Source organism: Falco peregrinus, chromosome 3, assembly GCF_023634155.1.
Source record: "Falco peregrinus isolate bFalPer1 chromosome 3, bFalPer1.pri, whole genome shotgun sequence".
NCBI lineage: Eukaryota > Metazoa > Chordata > Aves > Falconiformes > Falconidae > Falco > Falco peregrinus.
In genome coordinates, this window is record NC_073723.1 from 34,482,540 (window position 1) to 34,500,368 (window position 17,829).

A 17,829-nucleotide genomic window follows, 5' to 3' on the forward strand; every position below is an offset into this window, starting at 1 on the left:
TTTAGAAATTGTAACAAGTTCGCTTCCCAGACCTCCTACCTCAGACAGCAGAGGTTGAATACCACACGTAAAACACTCTTTGGTCTACTGATATGTACTACTCTAATAAGAGTGGTAGAAATAAATGCTATTAATGTAAAACTATTTTAAAATGTGTCAGTAAATACTGTAGCCAGCTTACTAGTACGGTTATTAATGTAGGACCTAGACTGGTTAATATTCTTAATTATTATGTAGGAAGCACAAGTCTAGGAGGAAAATTTGCCTTTCACAAGGTCTGAAAAGCAAAAGAAAATTGCATCTTTAATATATAAGTTAATGCCAGACAAAGAAATATTTCAATCTACTGAACCTAGGTTAGAACTCTAACTTTCATAAAATGCAGAAAATAATTGAAAAATAATGTGAGACATGTCACAGTACAATAGTTATACTAGAGTAACATCTTCTTTCATGTCTTTCCATCTTAAGCCTATCGTTTTTTAAAATTATATTAATTATTCCCTTACAAGTTCAAAATGAAAATCTTTACAGAGTTGGTCCTGTGCACCATTTTCAATGCTGTGGTTAGCTACAGAAGCTGTGGTTTATACATATGAGATAATGTCAAGATCAGCTTTAACTTGCATATGGAAGGGCAGATTCAGATATCAGAAGCATTCATCACCAGGAAGTCAAGCTTATCAAACCTGTTAAAACAGCACATTGAGAATCTGCTTTACGATAAAAAGAACTGTATCCCAGGAAAAATATTTTCATGAAAATATTTCATCTGGAAAACACATAATTATAAATGATAGGATAAACTCTTCTCATTTCTGAAAGCACATTATTTCACATTAATTTTTGAAAAGCATAATTTTTCTGCACAGTTATACTGAATAAAAAAGTAAGAGCATTTAGTTTTCATGTTTCTGGATTAAGAATCAGAAAGACATGGAAAGACTGTGGCAACTAAGCACATCATTTTAGTTGTGACTGTTTCCATGTTTTCAATAAAACATGTATTTTACAAACATCAGCATGGCTCCATAACATCATGAAGACATCTACAGTTAAGTGCTTCCCCTTTCATATATACTTGGGAGAAAGTTTATTTCTTTGTCTCAACAAGAGAAAATACTTGAAAAATTACTATGTTTTCAACTGTGTCCTCAAAGTTCTGTAAATATATATGTATATGTGTGTCTAAATTTTTTTGCTAAGTTCAACTTTTTAATATTATTACTATTAATATAACAGTACATAGAATTCCAGATCAGGTGCCAGCAGTGAAAAATAAATGTTTACCACCAAAGAATTTACAGAATATAGGATGAGAGTTTATGTCAAGCATTTTCCTGTTCCAATGTACCTCTGTATATTAAGCCACAGTATAGGCCTTTCATTATATATACTGCTCTTTCAACAAGGGACTACCTACTATAGGTAGCACCTGTTTCACTTGACTCCAGCCATCTAAGTTAGATGCTCAGCGTAAGCTGCTGATCTAGAATACTTATCTTGTCAGTGCAACAGGAACACACTTCTGAAGGATGATTATCCTCATCCTTAGCTGGTGAAAATGAGCAATATCCTGGATGTGACCCTCTCCAAGTGACCAGAATCTTTCTCCTGATGTAAAACGTTTTTCCAACGTCTCATGGCTGACTACAGACAGAATTTGTACAAAAGAGTCATGGAACGATGTGCTGAACTAAGTCTTAGATGAATAAAAATAGGCAAAATTAATACCATAGGGGTCCAGCTCTGAAATTTTTATAGAAATAATCCCATTTGCTTTGATTTGGTTTTGCTTCACAGAGAGCCATAATTCTACTGCCAAAACATCTACTTGTGTCTAATACCCTGTAATAAAAAATGAAAATATGATTTTTAGAAGGGAATAACAAAAAAGTTAAATCAGTCTATTACATGAGTGCAGTATTTTATTTTTTAGACCTGCAAAAATAAAAAAAGTTCTAATACTTTAATAAACACCTACACTTACAATGGAATTACACAATGAAATAAATAAAGGTGTCCTGTTTTGAGGATAGCACAACACACAGATTTTCCTCATGAGAATTTCAGTTATGGTGATTCAGAAATGGACAACACCTGCAAACAATTAGCAGGGGTCTGACTACAAGCACTTGGATAATTAAGTTCCCTGTGGGGTTTGTCCTAAATAGGTAGTCCTCAGTGTGTGAAGTTTACCACACACAGCAAGGATATTTCCTTTTTGGAACTACGTCTTGATGCAAGCACTTTTAGTCTGGTTAACTGCAACATCAACTTCAAGTCAGAAACTGCACACAGGCCTAGATAGGAGGTATGAAACTTGAACCATACACTAACCATGCACACCAATTAAAAAAGATGATGCTTATGGTGCTGTAAGAGTATCATTATTATAACAATAATGGTTTCCTTGTTTAAAAGAAGGGGAAGTTGCCTTTGCTACCACATTATACTTACGGTTAATTATTAAGCATTACCCTTTTAAATTCAAATTCAGTGAAATTGTCTTTCAAATGTAGAGCCCTCTACTTGTGTTATTTCTTTTACTATGCTTATGGTTTCAAAGGTCTTTTTTCCGTTTCTTCTTTTCATAGGGAATGATCTGTTTCTAGTTGCAGTACATGAACTGGGACATGCTCTGGGCTTGGAGCACTCTAATGATCCCACTGCAATCATGGCTCCATTTTATCAGTATATGGAAACTGACAACTTCAAACTACCTAATGATGATTTACAGGGCATCCAGAAGATATACGGTATGTCTTGCTCTAATAAAGCAACATATGTTTTTGCTTTAGAATATATGAGGTCCTCCGGTCCATACCACATCTCCAAAACTGTTTGTTAGCGTAGGCTCTGCCAGTTGTTATGCCAGAGGCCTTCTTGTGAGCAGGCCAAAGATTTTTATGAAGCTCTTTTACTTTATTTCTCACTGTTCAAAGCTTGCATTCACATTTCCACTGAGCTGGAATAGTAATTTTCAATGTTTGAAAAAAAAGCTAAAGAAAATATCTGCAAGAGTGTCCCAAACTACAAAAATATTAAGAAATGCAGGCCTTTAAGCATAACAACCTTATTTCAACAGTTGTCCAAGATAGTGTAACTGGATGAATTGATTATGTCTCAGTTTATCAATTATAATACTAAGCAGTTCGTTGGCTGTACAAAATTTGTGGTCCCAGAAATACCCTTTCTTGTGATAAACAGCAAATTGATCTCAAAAGAATGTTATTAGCAACCCAAGATTTTGAGCTTCCTAGGGGCAAAAAGGCCCACTTCTTTAAGAAATGTTTCTTTAGGGTTTTTGTGGCCTGATATAAAAGACACATGATTTAAATAAATTCTGCATGTATTGAATTAAATTTGACAATGCAAGGTAATTGAAAAGTAAAAAGAAAAAAGCTAAAACAATAACATTATTCTGAGTATGAGCTGAATGTAACACTAACTCCTGTATTATGGTTCCTTTACATTTCCAAAGATGTGGCTTTATTTTTTGTTTTAAAGACTTTGATTCTGTTGTTATCTATTAAATAGTCTGGGTTTTTTTCTTTAAAATATATTTTTCTCTCCAACAGTGAAAAATCTGTGGTATCTGTATGTTAATACTATGTATCCAGTGCATATCATTTGGAATCACCTTGCTTAACATTCCCAAGTTAATTCAGTATTGAATTCAATTTTGTACTCACAATAATTTTCAGTTTAAAGGTTTGTCAGTTTTCTATTGAATATTGGCAAGGCCATTCCTTGTTTACCTTAACTACTAGAAAGAGCTATGATCATGTAGAATTACTGTACTGCTAACTAGAACTCCACAACCTCCATGGTGTTTTATATTAATTTAAAAAATATGTTAAAAGAAAGGTTAACAAGCACTGATATGTATTTTCATAAAGCATAAATAGCAATTTCAAAATGATTGGCGGATCAAGTTTTGTTTGGTTGCTTTTTTTGCTGTGTGATTAGCTGGAATGAAGGTTGTTTCTCATGACCTCATAAGTTGGTAGTCTAGACTTAAGGGCTAGACAAGAATTCTTTGCTGAAAACTAACTGCTAAGCTCTAACAGCTGTGGGCTATACATAAGGAGAAATGTGTTACCCCTGGGAAGTAATATCTGACATCATCACCAAATGGCATATGAAAAAATTTGCTTTAGGGTTAAAAACTTTCCAACATGAGCTACTGCAAACTGATTCCTTTGCTCCCCTTAAAATCAAGAAGTGATCTGGAATCATATGCCTCAATAAAAATGTCACACCTATTAAAATAATTACTTTGGTCTGCAGTATTCCTTGAAACACCGTTATTAGCTGTAAATTATAAATGTCACAAGTCTTAAAATTGTGAATGAAATAAATGCCTTATTAAAGTGTATGACAACCATTTGGCAAGTTTAATATTTCCTTACATAGTCCATCTTGTTCTTTAAAAAGTATACTTCTTTTGAAAAAGTATCAGAAATTCAAATTTATGCCATTATGCAGTTTTAAAGTTGTCTACTATTCAAAAGTCTTTCTGAAGACTGTCATGCAAATTTTATTTTTTAAAAGAGGGAGGCCTAAATAGAATGAGTAAAATTAAAGTGTTCATCTTGCTTCCATAAATTTTACTGATCCAACTGAAATTTCTTAGCTTTTTGTACATGGAAAATATAAGTAACATAGTAATATGTGTAGGAAGGGAAAAGCATTTTCAGTACTCCCATTGCAAGTCATTCAGTATGCCATTAAGGTTATGAATAGCGTCTACCTAGGATGGCCTTTTGACTTCAGGTAGAGAAACCGTGAGTGGGATAGTTATTTCACCTGTGATCAAACTCTGCATATTATGATGGAAAATGTATTTGAAAGAAGAAAAATATTTTTAAACCACTGTACAGAGTTTTAGTTTTTAACTTTAGTTCTTCTTAATCTGTTTATCCTCAGAACAATTCCTTTAATTACCAGGTATCTAGCTTTGTAAGACTCACTGGAAAACAAAAATTAGAAAAAGAAGTAATCAATTTCGTAATACTGAAGAAAACGTGAATTATGGTTTTTGTTTCTATGGATGCCTAGGATGTGAAGTCAAGTTTCAAGAGCTCCTATACATAGCAAGGGCCATTGAGGAAAGCTGTGAATGTCCTGTCACTAATGCACATGACATTACGTGGCCTACAAATTGAGTCAGTAGGAAATATCAGGTATGCTACATATATGCATATCTAAATTGATGAGTGGAAGTTAAAAATGTGAGCTGAAAAATCCATTGACTGCTGATGATCTTATTAGGAACAGTTTTTTTGTTTTCTTTTATTTTGTACAGTAGACAATGATTCCTTTTTAATAGTTCTTACTCGGTTGGTAAAGTATGTGCTATGAACTACTCACCCAAAATGATGGCAGACCATGCGTCCTTTGCAGGTTTTATTGGAACCTTGTTCCAATAAAGTAGGAAGATTCTGAATGATGAAAAGTAATAATTTTCCTTGGGTTTCGTAGTCATTCATTATAGCCTTTAACAACTCAGGTAAGGTGTGTTAGGTCACTTTTTCCATTCCCCTTGCACAGTAGGATTTGCATATCTTACAGCACGTTTTTGTTATGTATTTCTTCGAGTGTCACTGGTGGGCACGTAGATTACATCCTGCTGCTGTATTTTTAAAGGTCCACCTGACAGGATCCCACCACCAACAAGACCTCTTCCAACAGTGCCCCCACATCGTTCAGTCCCTCCAGCAGACCCGCGGAAGAATGACAGGCAACCTAAACCTCCTCGGCCACCCACTGGTGACAAACCTTCCTATCCCGGAGCCAAGCCTAACATCTGTGATGGGAACTTCAACACTCTGGCTATTCTTCGACGGGAAATGTTTGTTTTCAAGGTAGGAGGCTGTGACTTTTTCAATGTTACATCAAATGTCTACATTTCTCCTTTTTTTTTTTTTCCTTAAGCAAACTCTCATTCATTATGACTCCAGTTTCCCAGCCTGCTCACAGTTACAAAGTTCAAGTAATAAATTAAAAAATAAACATACACATGGTTTGAATGTCTAGCAGAGGACTGCTGTAATGTTCTATTTTGGGAAAATACCCATGTCAGCAGAAACAGCAATGCCTCAAAATGTAAGGGTAAATAAATGCTGCATGTTGTGGAGAGATAAAAAGTATAAATCAACTCATGAATAATAGGAATGATTTCATTGGGAATACAGCCACATCCAGAAATACAGTAGATATTGTCTTCAATACCTTCCCCACCACCACCACCCTGAACTATAATTTTAACTCTACAATTAGATCTGTCATTTATAAAGGAAGTTTGTCATTGTGTTGTGGTTTCATTGAAACCACAATATCTAAGCAAAGGTCTTTGCCACAAGAATCTTATTGCAAATCTGTCATTGTTTATTTCTATTCATCTTCTTGCTCTGAGCTGAAAATGTGGTATAGACAAGAAATCAAAATAAACACACTGAACTGAAAGGCTATCTTTTGATAGAAGGCCTTTGCTAAGACTCACGGACATCAAAGCTATCGTAGTAGGATGATCTGCAGTATGGTTTCCAGAAGGCACTGAATGCTGAAGAATAATTACAGAACCATTACTATTCAGCCTCTTAAATCTTAAACCAATTTGTTGATAGGTAATGCTGTGCAAATATTCCAGAAACAAGCAAAAGGATAATCTATTATTTTGAACTACTGATGTGTCAAATTTGCTTAAGCAATAGGAAGTGTGGGTTCTTTGTTTTACAAATATGATTCCTTTTAACTTCAATATTATCAGTAGAGAAGAGCCTTTCACATGAACAGATAACACTTTTTCCCTTCAGCAGTAGTGTTGGTACAAAGGAAGTGCAATGAATTTTTCCCCAAACATGAATGAAGCTCCCAGTTAAATGGCTTTTGTTGTCCTTTCTGATGACCCATTTCTCCCTTATATGCTTTGTTTTGGTGTACTCTATCACTCCATATAAATCTTATTAGCATTACTACCCAGGCTTTCACTTTCTTTAGCATACCTGAAAAAAATATATACAACAAATAGCTTTATATTAATTCATTCAAAATTATTGAGCTACTTTCACAACCCAATGGGCAGGAAATATTTTCCCCATAAAGAGCTAAGGATTTTGCCAGCCCTGGGGCTGTCATCCCTTTCTATCTGAATATATGGTATATCTTCAGACATTGGAAGGTCCTGAACCAACAGTCCTTTTATGACTAAAAGTCAAAGATTAAGGAAGAATATAATTTTCTAAATGGACATTAAAAGGGATATTAAAATACTTACTTAAATCTCATGCCATCCACCTCAAAAGCAATAGAACATACTCTCGTTTTAGACATAAATCAATAAATAGTGAAATGGTATCCCACTAATACAGAATTTCCTGTCTAGCCAAGTCTGTGTACCTGGATAAATAGATTCACTACCATTACTAATCAGTCACCTATCTGTTTGAAAATGCATATTAAGTTCTCTCAAAAAAATATTTACTGCTTACTACCTTAACACTATACATTTACTGTACAGTTTGTGTGCTCAGTAGTGTCCAAACTGCATTTATGTTCCAACTCCATTCATGAACCACAACCTAATGATGTAGCACAGTAAAACTTCATCAGAGAGAAATGACCAGTAACACAGCGTTTGTAGATTTCATGTTTAGAGTCTGATTCTCCGAAAGGAAGTTGCTATAATCGTAATGGCAAAGTGTTGGGAGGGAAGAAAGAGATGGCATTTGTCCAGAATTCTTTAAGGGTCCCACTCATGTCCCTGGGAGCGTGGCAAGGCATGACTTGGGTTACGATGCTAAGCATTGGAGTTTACTTAAGTATATAAATCTTGATCTTGTAGTCTGCATGTCTGAATGCTTGAGTTAGTAGGCCTTAACTTTTGGGTTTGTACATTAATTTGCTAATGAAGATTTTTGTCTGCTAAAGGAATTCCATTACCTGTTTGAGATTGGTTTGTATTTTTGTGGTTTGCGGTTTTTGGTTTGGTTTGGTGTTTTTTGGGGGGAGTGGGGTGGGTAGTGTATGAGGAGGAATATGAAAGGAGCAGAAGAGGGGAGAAGGAATTAGAAAAGTCAGGGGGGTTAAGTAATTTTCAGCTTCGCAGAATCTCAGGGGGACAAGTTATAAGGAAAAGCTCAGCATGTCAGACTGTAGCAGGAGCAGGGCAGGAATTAATTCACAGAAGGTATAAACAGGAATAGGGACTAAATACAGGGTAAGCATCCAGCAGTGGAGGAAACAAACCTGGAAGTTCTGTGGTCTGACACAACAAAAACCCCAAAGCTCTTTGCCCTTGCCTCTTAATGCTAGTACAAGGATAGACTGGGAAGGCATGCATGGTGGGCTGAGAGCCAAGTACAGAGAGGTAGAAAAGAGGAGAGGATTGACAGCAGTACTGTACCGCATGGAAAAAATTAAAGAAGAATTATGACCTTCATTGGAAGAATTACTGCTGGATAGTTCCCAGATGAGTTAAATTAATAAAGTTGGAGGCTAATCAAATGATATCCTTTTCTTTCTTTGTCTTTATCCACAGGTTTCTAATGATTGTGTAGTGGTAGCCTTTACTGCCTTTTGAATGGCATGTATGCCATGTACCAATTTCAAATTGAAAGTAGCCACTATTTTATCTCATGGGCAAGTCTCAAACTCAGGAGCTCAAATTTTTAAATAATCCTTGAAATTACTTGGGAAGTTAGCCACAGAGTTGAAGAATGTGAGCCCTTTTAAATAATTAAATTCTCATTTCAACATAAAACTGAAGCAGGAAAGATAACAGTTTGAGATACACTATGGATTTTCATAGTAGATGACAAACAATATTAATTTCAAGAAAATTGTTTTCTCTTGGCTATTGAACTATTAGGTATACTCAAGAGTATCAGAATACTAGAAACATTTTCTATGTTCAGTCAAATTGATGAGCTTTGTTTGTAATTTTAAGATTATCTAGCATTCTCAAATGCATATATCCAGAGTAAAACTGAATAACAGTAAACTTAAAAGGAAAATGGAATTTACACTTATCCATCAATTTTTATTGTTTTGTCATTACTTTAACAAAGTAACAATCCTAATAACATTTGATAAAATAGGGTTATGGAAATAAAATGAAGAAGGACTATTCTTGATCTAACCTGAACAGTAAACACAACAGTAAATCAACTTGTTGAAGATTCCCCAAAGATCACCAAATAGAATTTTGCAGATCAATTGTTTTGATAGAAATGATTGGGTTTTAAGGAAAACAAAACTATTTTTCATCAAATATACATGGATTACTGACTTACAAATGTATGGTCCCAAAAGGACTTCTTCCTGAATTCTTTAGATTAGATGCACTTAAAATGCCCCTGCTAGTTGTAAGCTTGGAGACACAGTATGCTATAGAAGAAAAATATTAGTTAAAATCAGTGTATTGTAACTATTTGTTTCAGTTATCATCAACTGATGTTTTAAAGTGTATGAAGTTTGCCTTAATTGAATGAAGTTTCTAAATTATTGCCATTATTTAATACATGGTTGAACTGATATAAGCAACCACCATCACAGAAGAATTTCTATGCCAAAATTCATGAGTGCCAAGTTTTTATCTTGACATTGCAGTTAGCTTCTGTATTTATGCTGAATGCAATTAGTGTTTAGCTATCACTCTCATTTCCAATCTTTTCTGCAGCTATTTTCTCCCTCTGTTTAGTTAGAACTCCCCTGGGACACAGAAAATGGCTGAAAATGGAGAAAAACAAATTGGTCTTCCCTTTCTGGGAAAGTTGTGCAGAGTGGTATGACACTGTCTGCCTTTAATGGAAAAACCTCTCAACCATTGCTTGTCACAAAATATGTGGTTTCCGACAATACTGTTCTCTCCTTAAAGTCTCCAGAGAGTACCTCCAGGGCTACTGTGTCATGATGAAAAGGAACCCCATTGTCTAAGGTCACCAGAAAAGATCCATTAGTGAAGAAGTTTACAGCGTATATTTCCAGTTCTTCCTGTGTTCTGAGCAATTCACACTGCTTTTCCAGTCTTATGTAGAAAAACAGTTTTGAAGATAATCTAGGATGTCCTATCAATAAAGATACTTAATGTTAAAAACTTCTGAATCTTTTACACAGTTAAAAAGGAGCCAGTGGTTGCACAGAACATATTGGCTCTGAAAGGATGCAGATAAAATAACACTGGTTGCTTATTCTGTTATTTTTGAGGCATGTACAGCTTGTGTTTGACTCTTCATGCAGATTGTTCCTTGGCAACAAAATTACCTCTAGCTCTGCATCAACAATCTGTATTGCTGCTGTTACTATCCTTTTTCTTTATGTCCTTTTCAGTTTCACAGATTTTAACAAAATCCTTTGGTTTTTTAACAGGTTACATCTAGAAAAGTAAGCACTAAATCTGTGGAACTTGTCCTGCATAATCAGGAAGTTAAAGGGATGAGTCACTCTTTGTTTACATGACACAGGTTTTTGCCTCACAGAACATCTCATAGAGGTTGCACTGGTCCTTTCTTTGTTTATTGCTAAATCCTTAAGAAACAAATGAATGGATCCTATGTTATCTATAATGGTTTTAGTATTCCTTTCAGAAAAGTTAACTCACTTTTAAATTTAAAAATTTAAAAATGCTGGAAAACAGCATTTTTAACTACTGTCATATACTAGGGTGTTTTTTGAAATGTAAGTATAAGAGAAAGAAGCTTGTCCATCAGACAAATAGCAGTTGCAGCTCAGACAAATGTCTTCTGAGATTTTAACATTACAGATGGTAGAATATGGAACCAATTTTAGGAAAGCCTTAACTGGCTGTGTTTTACTATTTTATAGTAATTTCTCCACAACTTGCAGAAATTTGTTTTCTGACTCTTCATCTGCTAAGAACCACTGTAAAAACATTTATGATGTGCTGAACAAGCCAAGCCAATTAGGCTGTCATTACCCTTTGGCATTAGTTTAGACTACAGTTGTTTTCATACACAACAGTATAGATGCCATTTAGTATCCCTTTCAGGATTGTGTATTTATATAGAGTGTACTTTTAAACACAAAGGAAAAAAAAAAGGTTTCTTGATATGTGGTAGACACATAAGGAATTTTTAAAGCATTTTTGCATTGCCTATGTAATCATACCTGGTAAGTCTATTAAAAAATCTACGAGATGGAGGGGAAATACTAATAATAAAAAGTAGAGACAAAGAAACAGCTATAGTATGAGACTTGACTTCACCATATTTGAAAGCCTTTTTTCAAAGACGTTGAAGACATTTTTTCAAAGTTCTTCTGGTCTGTTTGTGTAGCTGGTTTTTGTCATGTGATGCTGTGGGTATCTGGGCTGTCAGTTGCAGCCTGGGAAAGTTCAGCAGAGGATGCTGCAGAAGTAGACACTTTGGGATCTGAGAGGGAAAACCACTTAACATATCAGCTGTAAAAGACTGGGAACAGGAGGGTGGAAGTAGCGAAGTCTGCAGAGAGAGAGAGAAGACTCATTTACCCCTACTTTTTGTATCATTGTGCTAGGAAGAACAATCTGGTGGAATTTGACATTTTTGAACTCATCAGGGAAGAGAGCTGCTTTAATTCTGGCAATTCAGGTTATATGTTGAAAAAGAAGGAGAAAAGCAGCAAAAACTCAGGGGGGGACTTCAACATGTCACAGTAGACCAAGCCTATTGGAAATATACAGGAAGACGTTTTGTGACACAAAAACAAACTAGGTTGTCTAGAAGGAAAAAAAGCAGGGACATGCTGGAATACTAAAAAGTCATAGCTTGTATATTTTTGATAAATGGATACTTTCACTAACAGATGTAAAAATATTTTCCAAATGTTACCTAAACCTTTTGGTGTGCTTCTAAGCCAGGGAAGGGTTTTAGCTCACACATTTCACAGTTTTAAAATGGAAAGCACACTCTGTTCATCACCGTATGGAAAGTGGGTAGTATATTCCATCCAGCTGCAAAGGAATTTAGACAAGAATGTAATCACCTGGGTAATAATTGTACCAGAACAGTTCAATTAAAAATCCTTCCACGCTCTCACCTTTTAAAAAAATTATCTTGGACTTCTTTAAATAGTTTTATGTTCATTCAAAAGATGGCAACACTGTCATAGCTATACTTACTATCTAGCACTTACTAACCTACATATTTGTTCACATATAAATATTATGTATAGAAACTTATAACTATATTATTAAGGCTTTATTTACAGAGGGCCAGTGTAATGGATATATATGTTATTGAAACTTCTATGCAACTTGAATGGTTAACAATCTGTACTATCTGGCTAATAAAATTCCTATTATTCATGTACTAGCCCGCTAAAAAGTGTAACTGTAGCAGGATGCCTGACTCAGTATCTTCAGCAGGACTTCAGGTTTGTCAGAAGAGAGAGTACTATTTTTTTCCAAAAGGCTATGTTTTCATTGGGAAACAATATAGTGTAAAAGGATTTGATCAGTAGCAGAGCAGATGGTACTGAGCTCCTCTCATGTCCATCATATGTGCTTTGCTTTTAATTAGATAGAGTCTCTCCTCTGAGGCCAAACAGTTCCACTACACATGTGGTTCAGATTTTTCTGAAGGGCAGCTATCCATTAGATACTGGTGTCTTTTGAGCCCTCGAAAGCGTACCACACAAGTGTTTCATCTAATGCAAGTAGCGTTACCACCTTGTTAACATGTAATTACTCATACAATCTTAATGCAAATAAACCCTCATGTACAAAACACATACTATTATTTCTATTCGTACCAAATTTTGCATGACATGATGGTACGTACCTCCATACTATAACTTTGAACGATATGCATTGCAATGCAGTCAAGGGAGAAGAGGAAGATTTAACAGCTGTCCCAAGATATCACCATGACCTTACAGAATAATATCCTTAGTTTTCTTTTCCTTGAGAGAAAAACAAAGCAGAATGGGGTTTTTTGTTGGTTTTTTGTTGTTTGGTTTTTTTAATTAAACATAAGAAAACTTTTTCATTGTAAACCTTTACAGGTTAACCACTGGAACAGGTTGTCCAGAGAGGTTGTGGAGTCTCCATCTTTGGAGATACTCAAAAAGTGACTGGACGTAGACCTGGTCAACTTGCTGAAGCTGACTGCTTTGAGCAAAGGAGGGGGCTGGATCATCAGAGGTGCCTTTGAACCTCAGGCCTTCTGTGATTTTCTGTAGCAATTGAAATATAAGCACTAAAAAGGCATAGCACCCCAAAATGTTTCTGTGTTACCTTTTTTTTCCCACTTTCCTCAAAAGGAGGATTTAAGTGTGTCTTCATACTCTCCCAAAACCCCCAGAGATCCTTTCCAACCTCAGCCATTCCATGATTCTGTGAATCCACTGAAATTTGACTGTTTTACCCAGTCATTTCCCAGTAGCATTTGGTCCACCATCTCTTTTGGAACACGGCCCTCACAGGCAATAGCTAGTGAGATCTGGTCAGGACACTGTTGTGTAACTTCTGTATTTCAGCTCAGAGGAAGAGATCAGGCAGAGGAGATTGGGGCGTGTGGCTGCTGCTCACAAAGCACTGCTGAGGGGACTGCAGGGGGGGAATATCCACCCCTTCCAGCTGTGCAAGACAAATCTTCTACTGTATCCTTCTTCTATCTCAGCTTTCAGAGGAAATCCCCCTCCTTTCTAGGGTCAGGCAGTGGGCTAAAACACTTTATTCAAAAAGACTGACCGCATCCTGTCTGTGAGACTCCCGCCATCTCATGATGAGCCGTTAATACCACAAGGTGCCCTCCCTTCCCCAGTGAATCCTCACAGAATAAAAAGAGGTATTTCAGACTCTTCTGGAGTTTTCACAATGGGGTGAACAGTCTGAGTTTAACATAAACACTCAAGTACTTGTGTGGAGCCATATACAAATGTGGTAGTAGGATTTGGGACAACATTTGTAAAGGTTTTCACAGTTAAACATGAATCTTACAAATTCCTGTTTATCATTTAGTTATAAACTAATAAAATCTGAAAAATGTGAGTAAGTCCTTGTAAATCATAGGCCAAAATTCCAAGAATTAGTCATTCTTTAGAAGTGTTTTATTGTTTTGATTTTTAAATAGAATGGAATTGGTGGAATCTGAAGATGGCTGTTACTCTCTTTATGCAAAAGGACAGAGTGGGTCAAATTTTTATATATTCTTACGAAATTACTTTTAACAATATTGAATGAAATACAGAATAATGACTTTTTCATGATCCCAACAAGATAATCCACAAGATTTTCCAATAGCATGCCTGTATGGAGTTATTCTATATTTAGAATTGCTATTTTTCTTAGTCATTGACTATGGCTGTTCCTTTTTTCTCCCCATATGTCAAGAGGTTGTCTTGAAATTCATTGACCATTATCATAATCATGCTTTCAGTCAGGACAAGTTTTGCTTACTATCCAATGCAAGCAATACAGAACAGTTACAGTTCTGCCTATTAAAAAAGTGAAAGACATTGGTAATACAGATAAACAAATGCATGTGAAAGACTTTGATCTGGCAGATTTACTTCTTATGAATAACTCAAGCCTAGACAGAGAATCTCAATGGGGAAAATATATACATATAAGCCCTCAGTGGGCATAATCACTTGAGTAAGGACTAACTATGTGAATGACAGTTGAAAGATCAAATCCTGATTTTTTTTTCCCCTCATAGTTGCAGAATTTGCTTGCTACAGTCAGTGAATGAAGTCTCCATTTTTTATTTTACTGTAACAAAAATTATTGACAAAAAGCATTAACTGAATACTAGGGTACAAAAGGTATTTAATTTTGTAGAAGTAGCCTGTTTTCAGAGACTCAGAGTTTGAGTGAACCGATTAAAAATACTTCATTGGCAAGAGAATAAAAAAAAGCATTATTGACAAAGAAAAATTGCAAAAACTCTCAGCAAGGAATAATCTAAAATTACATGGAAGCATATCTTCAAATTTGTACTACCAGCAAGTGTTATCTTGCAATATTAACAATACATTTTAATTGGGGCTACATCCTAATGGAACCAAAGGGAGTAATTGCAGAAACACTTCAAGTACAAGGCTTAATTAAAATTTCTTGTTGTACAAAATTGTGGCCTTTCAAGTAATTTAGGTAAACATTTTGAGAAACAATTGGAATGGCTTGTAACAGAAGCATTTTCAAGCAGTGGTATTGATCAGTCTTGAAAATACTGGCTTAATCTTGATTTACAGCTAAAGCCTTATGTTCTAGAACTATTTGTGTATTTTTAATTTCTTTGTTTCTTTTTCGTTCCCCTTTCAAGGTGTTGAGGGTCTACAATACAGAAGTTTAAATGAAAAGAAACTCATCTCATTTGTTTCTCTGCATTAGTCATTTCCTATGCAAAACAGTGTGCTACTAAACAGTTGAGGTTTTAAGGACGTAGAACAGCACCCATGTTTATTTTTGCAACAAATCAGTTACTTCTATGCATACTATTGAAAATCTATTGAAAAATATCAAGAAGTTATAATAGATGTTTATTTAAATCCTGTATTTTCTTCTTTTTTATAAGCTATAACTTGAATATTTTTAAGTGTTGCCTTCCTTGCTTATTGAGTGAAAATTTGGCCCAGTTGAAAGTAATGGGAAAAAATCCATTGACTGTAACAGATTCAAGATTTCACTCAGAATTAGGTACCTGTGACATGACAGGGAGACTATCTATTTTGAGTAAAATGTATTAGGTAAAATAAAACAAGAAACAGCAGATTAGCTTGTAATACAAAGCATATGAAATAAACCCATGTTTTCCTATGCAAAATCAAATTTGATTATACTACTTGTTCAGTCTATAAATCAAAATGAGACAGGGATCATTTTAATTAATGATTCAACATATCTGTCCAGTGAGAATATCTTCACTGAAGAGACTGTATTAGGTCAGAGGTTATATTTAATAATGACAGTTAAACCCTTTCCCGTTCTTGCAGTTCACCAGTGTTTCTCCTCAATTTTATCATGATGGAGCCTTTGTTGATGTTTAAGAGTGATTCTGGCCAGCCCTTTATAACACCCACAGTCATTTACTGCTTCAAATGGTACATTCCCAGTTTATCTGTAATCAGATGAATTTACAATATTGCATATTCACTGTTAGAAAATCCTTCCTTTTCTTCACAATCTAATCCCTGTATCTGGGTGACAGAGACAGGCAGCAAAGACAGTTGAATATCTACCATTTTCATATTTGCCGTGTCATGACAGTTGTCACTGTTGGCTGCTCTTTGCTGGATATGCCACTCTTAATGGCCCATTTTCTCTTTGGCCATCGCTGTCAACCTCAAAACTGAGTCACTCCAAGAATATCACTGTTCACCCACTGTTTACAGGATCAACTTCTACAGTCTTTTTCTAATCCTGCCACTTCCATGGGGGAGAGGTTTTACTTAGCTTTACTTCATGCTACTCAAAGCTAGATTTGGTACCCAGAATTTTTATTGTTGTTTCCAGCACAATTTCATGGATCACAAGCATTAAACTGAGATCAAACAACATATATTAGCATCTTAGCTTGCAGTGACTTGAATCCAAAATAACCCCCATACACTTGTATAGTTTACTCTATACCCCCCCCCACACACACACTTAGAGAGTTTATGTCATGTCTTCCCCTATTTTCATGTTACCAGCTTATCAAAGCTTATTGTTTAATTCATACCCTCAACAACAGGAAAGACTGAGTTATCAGCAACATATATTTAACTCATGCTGTATATTTTTAAAATCTGAATTTGGTTATGCCCTCATCTGCACATCTTGCTGTTTCACAAGTGACTTGTGTGAACTTTTGCAAGCCAGGTCATTTGCAAACAGCTTCTTGTTAGTCCATTACCTGTGTTTAGTTAGCTAGTTCATTAGTTTCAGTGTATCTCAGAATAGTCATTTCCTCTATTGCACGATTACAATAGTTAGATTTTGGGGCAAAAGATTGGGACATTTTGACCTTTGGAGTGCTGCATTAGTTGACTTCCATGGCCACTGAGGATAATACACACACAAAAAAGGAAGCTTAACAGAAATTTATACTTATTTGCATTTTAAAAGGTTGGCACATATAAAATTAAACACATTCTTACATTGTTTAGAAGTGTCTGGTTCTTTTTGCAAAGAAACTGTAGTCTGACCTGAATAGCTACATATTTTCTACTCTGTGATTTAAAAACTCTTACATATAGGTATACCAGCCCATGCAGTTCTGAAGGCTGATATACCTCTTTTCATATCTACTCATTATAGGTGTGCACATGTGAACCAAGGTGGTATGGCCCTGAAATAAGTAGGGTAGATCCTCTTCCATTTCCTCTACACAGAGTGTGTAAAGGTGTGGAAGACCCTGGTTAGAGAAGCTTCAGTCTCTTGTTTATGCATGGACTTCCCTGAACTACTGCAGCCAGGAGGAAATACTTAAATTACTCACTGTTTCTTCCTCCCACCTGTGGTTCTGACATGACTCATGAGGACACTGCATGCTTCTGGTCTCCTCAGAGAATCCATGCAATGTGTGGTGTGGAGAGAGCAGGAGACAGGGTAAGTGGTAGGATGAGCACATACTGCATCTACAACTAGTATCACATCAATTGCATGTGTTGCAAACCCATGAAGTTTGGCTTCAGTGATTATGAAGCTTGAAGGGAGGGACATGGTAATCTTAGTTCTTCAGAGAGGCTGTAGTTGTGTGTGACATGTACATTGTGGTTTCCATCTGCTCATGCTATGTCCTCACCCACTGACATCCACCTTTCTTTACAACTTGTAATGTTACTGTTATATTAGGAACATTTTGCCCAATTTTCATTCATTCTTTAATTTTTTTCCCC

General features: G+C 35.6%; 1 protein-coding gene across 2 annotated transcripts in view; it reads left to right on the plus strand.

Moving 5' to 3' along the window:
* Positions 1-17,829, plus strand: part of MMP16 (matrix metallopeptidase 16) — a 194,193-nt gene that overhangs the window by 132,574 nt on the left and 43,790 nt on the right. For both annotated transcript variants that reach the window (XM_005233026.4, XM_055798756.1), the window contains 2 exons: positions 2,598-2,759; positions 5,653-5,870. In XM_005233026.4, coding sequence (XP_005233083.1) covers positions 2,598-2,759; positions 5,653-5,870 — 380 coding nt within the window. The remainder of the gene's footprint in view (positions 1-2,597; positions 2,760-5,652; positions 5,871-17,829) is intronic.